General features: G+C 41.0%; 1 protein-coding gene across 1 annotated transcript; it reads right to left on the reverse strand.

The window, feature by feature from the left end:
- Positions 1 to 2,410: 2,410 nt before the first annotated feature.
- CHRNA2 (cholinergic receptor nicotinic alpha 2 subunit) lies at positions 2,411 to 7,459 on the reverse strand. The gene is made up of 3 exons (XM_053460740.1): positions 7,346 to 7,459; positions 4,162 to 5,188; positions 2,411 to 2,765 (listed from the first exon to the last, which is right to left on the reverse strand). Exons 1-3 carry the CDS (start codon positions 7,378 to 7,380, stop codon positions 2,640 to 2,642), a joined length of 1,188 nt encoding a protein of 395 aa, XP_053316715.1. The 5' UTR covers positions 7,381 to 7,459; the 3' UTR covers positions 2,411 to 2,639.
- Between the last annotated feature and the right edge of the window lie 329 nt (positions 7,460 to 7,788).

Genomic DNA, 7,788 nt, shown 5'->3' on the forward strand with positions numbered 1-7,788 from the left:
AGCCTGAAACGCTGTCCCTGCATTTATTTGTAAACGATAGAGAAAATCTTTTAAGAGTTTTCCTCTCTTTCTCAGGTCTGAAGCAATAACCCAGGAAGAGAGGAAAAGACGAGCTCTCGAAAGCCTGTCTTTTAACTATTTATGTAAATCCAATAAAAAGGTATCATTGTATTCTGCAATACTCTGGTATTTTGGCATCTTATTTATATTTATTTATTTAGTTTTTTCAGTGACATCATTTAGCGGTGGAATTTTAGTGCGAGCCCAGTTTTGCCGAAAACATTATTATGGGAAAAAACTACAACTAGGGGAAAAAAGAAAACGACATAATATTTTTTAAATATATTTTTATTTGATACCAGGAATAAAAATAATGGGAAATCAATTTTATATATGAACCCTCCACTAGCCCGTAGTCACTTGATAATGGCTACCTGATAATGGCTGTGAAAATATTTTTATTTTTGTGTTTTGAATTTTGTATTTTGCCCACTAGATGTCAGTCAATGATCTCAGTGTAAGGAATAGAAACGGGGGGGGGGGAGAATTGCATTGAAGGTGACAGAAATACCCAATTAATGAGTTCTAATCTCATTAACAAAATTTAATTACGTTCCGTAAAAATCACAACTATTTTTCCCCTGAACATAAATAGTTCGCTATTCTGGGTAACTCATTTTGATTCCAATATTCACCTTTTTTTAAAAAAAATTCAGGTTAAATATCATGATAATTGATTAATGATGTTACTTATATAGCTGCCCCTTTTTCTTTCCTGCAGCCGGGGAAATCTAACGACCCTCTATGAATTTTTGTTATAGTTTTTTTGAAAGTTTATTGATCGCCATTTAATCTTTTTGGTTAATTTGCCCTTCAGCTGGAATGGGGTGTTAGCGGCCTTAATGCAATAGAGAGCACAAGGTGTATTCAGCCACAAAACCGGGGTGATATCCCCAAAACCTATATTCATTTCCAAAGTTCTGTTAGAAGAAAGAGGGGGAGAATGGGCACAGGGCCGGACTGGCGATGTCGAGGCGGCCCTGGCACTTTAAGTCCAGCGGCCGCCTGTTGACGTAGATTCGGCTGTTTTTATGGTTGCCTAGTGTGCCAGATGCCCAGTCTGGGTCCAAAGGGGCAATAGATTTATGTCCTAAGGCAAGTGAGATGTAATTCTGACCCTGCAAAAGGACCTTTGACCTTTTAATGTAGATGGACAATGGAGCTGGGGGGCTACCAGACACTTGCTTACATGGAAGGACGGCATCGTTGGATATTATTGCCCCTGTAAATGTTGGAATATTCTGTCTTGTTTGGTGATCTCAGTTTCATCTTAAATCAGTAGTTTAGCGTTCAAATGTGTCGGCGTCCAAATGGCTGGAGACATCAACGCAAATAATTTGCCATCTGGCGGCTCCATTTCAGAATCTAATAATCAACCTCAATAGCCTGCATTATAAAACTAGCAAGTTAGACTAAAATGGCGCTTCTAGCTTTTACCAAGATTTTAGTTTACAGAGTTACCCTCCCGCGTAGGAGGTTCCCATAAGACGCGAGTATCGGATAGATGACAAAAAGGCTAAAAAAAACCCCAACCCCAACCATGGTGGAAACAAGAATATGTTATTTATCAAGCTTTATTAGGTGCCTATTTCTCAAAACTTTTGTTTAGATTTATACTTTTTAAAGAATTTCTAGAATTTATAATTTTTTTTTGCCATTCGATATCATTTCTATGGGACTTTTTTGCATCAACAATGAACGTTATGGAAACCATAATGTAATTAAGGCTGTGAACCGAGTTGGACATGGCCCCCGTTCCTAACATATGCATATATATTATAATATATTTACATATATATCGCTAAGCCGGTAGAAATGTCCATAGGGATCTAGAACCTCAGGCCGGAGTGAGCCCAATGAGAGCTATTAAAAATCTCCATCTCTGTTTAAAAAGAACAATAATACTATAAAAAAAACATCATAATTCTTTTCCCCTTTTTTGTATTTCTTCTCCTTGTTCCACGGGAAGCTCCAAAATCCTCTTGGTCCTGACTTCTCCTAAATGCTTCACGTGAATAGGGGGATTATCATTGGTTGAGGCCTGATATCCTCCAAGCCAATAGAAATTGAATCTGTTGTCTCAGACCGCCATATCTCAGACCACCCACTTTCCGTAAGATGAATGTCGAATAATTATTAAATGATTCGAAATATTTTTAGGCTTCGGTTTTGTTGACCACATACATTTAGTTTTTTTTCCTGAGAATCCATAATTTGTATCTATAATTTCCTTTTAAATCTATGTAAACGTAGTGGTGGATTTAAACATCTAAAGTATCATAAATATCCTCTTAATACCCAGAAAAATATCCTCTTAAAAAATGACATCATAATAAAACAGGATACCATATTGAATCAATGATGTCATTTACTTTATTCATGAGCGCCGTTTCTCTATGAGATGTCCTCCATTTGTGACAGATGCCTGGATCCGGATACATAGGTCTCGGCACGTTCATGGAATCCGAGTACAACCCGTGTTGGGTCAACGTCTTTCAACCGGAAACATTGAGGCAGTTAAAAATAAAATATGGTTGTTTCCAGAAAACTCGCCAAAAATACGCAAAATAAATAAAATCCTAGATCATTCCGGCCATGAAAGGAGGTAGAAACAGTCCGATTGTCCCCAGCAAGCAGACAATGATAAACATCCAGAGGAATATTCTGTCGATCACCATCGCGACGTACTTCCAGTCTTCTTTCACCTACAAACACACAAAATAATATGACGTATTCGGTATATCGGTGACATGTATCGTTTTTCCACTTAAGATGATAATACATTTATCATGATAGCAAAAATATTACGCTTTAAGCATTTAACGTCTGCTTATAATAAAGTTCATATTTAGAAATACTGAAATGTATATGGAAATGTCACGAAATTGGGTATTTGTAGTTAGTTTGGACCCTTTTTCGGGCTGGCGGTTGCTATTAGTTATCACCTATATGCTGGCGTAACTACAGGGGCCTCTAGGGGGCCCCGGCGTGACCCCTTGTTCCTCTCTCTTCATGTCGATTCAAAATAGTTTAGACAGGGCCCTGCCGACCTGGAGCGGTGCAGTACTGGGGTCACGTGACGTCACAGTGTGCGAGCAGCCGGAGAGAAGCTGCAGGGGCGCTGAGAGGTAAGCGGGGGTGGGGCGTTGTTTGTTTGAATGAATGTGAGCATGGGTGTGTAATTGTGTGTGTGTGGGCATGGGTGTGTATTTGTGTGTGTGTGTGGGCATGGGTGTGTATTTGTGTGTGTGTGAGCATGGATATGTAATTGTGTGTATATATGTGAGAGCATGGATGTGTGAGTGGGGTGAGATGGAGTGTGTTAGAAGGATTGTGTATGTGTGTGTTAGTAAGCATGAGTTGTGTGAGTATGTTTACAAATGTGTGCCAGAGTGTATGTTGGAAGGGGGGCAAGGGGGATAAAAGGCAGAGACAAGTTATTTGGGGGCCCTGGGGCAATTTTCGCACTTGGGCCCTGTGGTTTCTAGTTATACCCCTGTCTATGTGTAAAATCTCAACTTGCAACATTAATTTCTTTACAATTCAGCAATAAACATAGAGAGACCCGTAGAATTTGGTGGCGGATAAGAACTGTCCCGTCCATCTAGTCTGCCGTTTTATTTCTGTTTAAACATTCAAGTGTCAGAAATGAAATATATTTCTTCAACTTGCTCTCAACGTTCTATCATATTACACCAATTTATAGCCATTTCACTGCAGAAAACAGCCATGTTACATCGTTCGGTGCAAGGTTACCAGGTGCTTTTGCCACTACTGACGCTGTAGACGGAGGCTATGTGTCCCTTGCCCGTAAGAAGTTGTTCTGGGCTGGTGTGAACCTGTCTGTGGATTTGCTACAATATCCTCAACACAAGAACATACCATACATACTTGAGTCAAAACAGACACAAAGTGGTTATTAAGCCAACGATTTGGCCACAAATGGCCTTCCTCGGGGTTGACAAACAATATCTTGTTAACATTAGGGGTTTGCCAACAGTAACAGGTCTTGACTGCCATATACGATGACCTGTTCATCATGGAATAATGGTTATAAGAACATATAATAATGTTGTATACAAGTGGGACAAAGATACTTACAGAGAAGTCAGCATCTTCAGCTCGTAAATGGTCAGCGATATAGTGGACCCCCTCCAAAGCTTTCATTATGCTCGGGGATAACAAGAAATTTGGTTCAATGTCCTGACGAGGGGTTTGACTCTGTCCACCAGCACTTTGGTGGTTATAGTCATAACGATACTGAAGGCCATGACCATGAGAGGACACATGTCGTACGTGGGAAGGACGAATCTCAGCTTCAGGGTCCCCCCACTTTTCGTCCACGTCAGTCTCCATCCAGTATTTGGAAGTACTGAGCTTAAGTTCTGGTGTGTCGTATTGGCTTATAACTTCCTCCACTGGGGCTGGTGGGCGCTTCATGAAAAGCCATCTAGGTATGTAATCCAAGAAGATAGAACGCACCCAGAGGGGCATCTTGTGGGTGCTGGGAGACCGATGGTGGACGTTGAGCACGAAAACTGTTATAACGATGGACAGAGTGACAAAGATCATAGTGAAGAGGAGGTACTCCCCAATTAACGGAATTACCAGAGAGGTAGATGGTATGATCTCCGTAATCAGAAGAAGGAAGACCGTGAGAGATAAGAGGACGGAGATACAGAGCGTAATTTTCTCCCCGCAGTCCGACGGAAGATAGAACACGAGCACAGTAAGGCAGGAGATTAACAGACACGGAATGATTAAATTAATTGTGTAGAACAGGGGTAGCCTCCGAATGATGAAATAATACGTGATGTCGGGGTATATCTCAGTACAGCAGTCATACTTTTTAGAGTTGTACGTTCCCACGGCGTTGACGATCGCCCACTCCCCACTTTCCCAATAGTCCTTCAAGTCCACGTTGCGTTCCATGCTCTCCAGGTCGATGTTGGCTTTGTCGTAGGTCCAAGAACCAAATTTCATCTTGCAGTTCTGCTGGTCGAAAGGAAAGAAGGTCACGTCGATGCTGCAGGAACTTTTGTAGATCGCCGGTGGGACCCACTGGACTTTCCCGTTATAAAATAGATGCGCTTTAGTCATGTGAGTGATCGCGAATTCTCCGTCCGCACTATAAGGGAGAGAAACAACGAAATTATTTACTTATAACGAAAACATTTCTGAAAACTCGAGACAGTCTGTAGCTATGAAGTTATATCGTTTAATAAGTCTCTCATTCGCCATGAGAAAGTGAACAAAATCACCGCTTCAGAATGACCTCGATGTCATTAGTCCTTTTAAATGCCATCAAGATGAGAAGATGGTAAAATACTACATATTGTCTATAAAATTCAAAACTGCTATTTTTGTAGAACACATTTTCCCCCCAAAACATATTAAGAATCTAAATTCGACTAAGTTTTTACAAGTTTCAAAGAAATAGTTTTCTTTTACACCTTTGATTTTAATGTTATTCTCCTGGCGCTCGCTCTTAACAGGTTTTATGAGTGTTTTCTTGTTATAAAAGGCCAGCTTCTCCTGAATCGGTGGTTTATTAGATGGATTTTGTTCTTCTGTTGTGATGAGATTCGCCTCAACTTCGATCAGGAAAATAACGGGTTTCGGGCTGATATCGTAAGATTTTATGCCCTAGACTGGAGACTACGTACTTGCAGAGATGACATCTTAAGGGGGTCACATGGTAGCCACTTCCAAGCCCCCAGCTTTTCTACTCTTCCTCCATCTGCTGTCCAGTCTGTGTCATCCTATCTAGCCCCCGTCCAGAATTCAGTTGATTTTGTTCTACTTTATAAGTAGTTAAGGGCCCCTTTAGTTGCCCTTCACCACCTCGACCGTCCATTGCCCCACTGTGCCAGTCCCTCCACCGCCTTGACCCCATACCTCTGCTCTTCTCTACACATACTCTCCTGACCACCCTCTTTACTCTGCCCACCACTTGCATCTCCCTCCATCACTCCTTCCCACTCATGTCTCACGGATCTTACTCGCGTTCCACGTAGTCTCTGGAATTCCCTACCTCGTTCCTTCAGACTCTCCCCTACCTACTCTAGCTTTAACCGCTCACTAAAACCCCACCTGTTCAGAGAAGCCTACAGAGATCAATCCTCCTAATACCCTCAACCTGCATCCTGAAGAAACCATCTCCCCACCTTCAAGATCCCCGGCCACTGACTTCTCCACATCATCCTCGCTACAATCAACTCCTCCTCACCCTCTCGTTGTAAGCTCCCGATAGCAGGACCCTCTTCTCCTCCTGTCCCAACATGTCTTCTACCTCCACCAGCCCTCAAGTATCGACTGAACGTTAAAATAACGAATTCCACGGCGAGGCCTCCAACTGAAGACCTCTGTGTCCAAACTCAAGGCCCTACCTTGAAAGTCTTTGACAATCGCAGGTCTCTGTTCTACCTCAATGACAGAGAACCCTAAATTACCCAAATCCTGATAGAATCCTACCATAAAAATATTATTCTACCCCAAACCGCAATATCATACTCTGATTCATGAGAAAGACAGGCAAAAGGCGCCTCATTCCCACCTGTTTTTTTAACGACTTTAATCTCCCGTTGGCCAATAAATATTATTATATTATATGTTTTCACTGGGATTTTGGAGAAGAAAAAAGGCTCACAAAAAAATGACATAAATAAGTAAAAATCCTTGGTTGTAAGTGATTGAGTATTCCGGCCCCGTGGCGCTCCAATACAGCGAGATAATTGCTTTGTTATGCAAAGTGTGGGGGCCGAAAGGCATTGACAGACCCCGAGACTATTCTTTGTGATCGCGACTCATTAAAGGACTAAATTGCTATGACGGATTTTATTTGATGAATCCGTTCCGGTTCTCTCACAAGAAAATAAAGTATTTTTAAAAAATTCTAACCGTGTTCCACATTCATTTTTCTTTTTTTTTTTTTCCAGATAATATCCTTTCCTCGCATACCTTACACGAGCAAACGGAAAAAGTTAGTTTTGAGTAAGTTTGGCGGGAATTGCTCATCGGAAAAAATAAATAGAATTTTTGGGAAGATTTTTTATTTTTTTACATTTGTTTATTAGAGAATATTTCATAAAACTACCACGATTTCTGTGTTTAAAAAATGTCTAGTTTTTTTTGTTGTTGTTTTTTTACTTATATTTCTAATTTGGCCTCACAATGAGAAAAGGAGAAGCAAAAGCTTCCACGTCCTCGCTCACCAGTATCTAAATCCCACGCATTTCACGTCTATGGGGGAGAAAAAGAAGAAATATCCCCCAAAAATACTCACTTATTATAAAGGACGATATCCGGGATCCAGATCATCTCGGAGGGAACGCGTATGGAAGTGACGTTGTCGTAATCTGCCGGGTTCCAGCGTAATTTGTAATCGTTCCATTCCTTGGAGAGGGAAAAAAAAGAAAAAAACATTTACGTTTTCTGCCCCGTGTTATAAAGAGGTAAGATTTACGGTGAAATCGCAAAGTTGGGGAGACGTTCGTCCAGTGAAGACCCCCACAGCGTTTCCAGAAAGGGATTATCCGGACACACGGGGTATTGGGGAGGTTTCTTTAAACTTTTCTCTCTGATTTAACTATACATTATACAGGGGCCGGTCACCCTTACGAAAAAATTACTGCAGTTTTTCTGAAGTAATACTGCCATTTTTTGGACATGAAAAAACTGCAATACTGCACTTTTACTGCACATTTACTGCAGTTTTACTGCATTTGT

The sequence above is a fragment of the Spea bombifrons genome, chromosome 3 (assembly GCF_027358695.1).
Source record: "Spea bombifrons isolate aSpeBom1 chromosome 3, aSpeBom1.2.pri, whole genome shotgun sequence".
In the NCBI taxonomy this organism is placed as follows: domain Eukaryota; kingdom Metazoa; phylum Chordata; class Amphibia; order Anura; family Pelobatidae; genus Spea; species Spea bombifrons.

What these genes read in the sequence shown, in the direction of transcription:
- CHRNA2 (XM_053460740.1), bottom strand. Translation starts at nt 7,380, where the DNA reads ATGATCTGGATCCCGGATATCGTCCTTTATAATAA. An exon ending in GATATCGTCCTTTATAATAA is followed by an intron (nt 5,189 to 7,345) that starts GTGAGTATTTTT and finishes TCTCCCTTATAG; the next exon opens with TGCGGACGGAGAATTCGCGA. An exon ending in CTGAAGATGCTGACTTCTCT is followed by an intron (nt 2,766 to 4,161) that starts GTAAGTATCTTT and finishes GTGTGTTTGTAG; the next exon opens with GTGAAAGAAGACTGGAAGTA.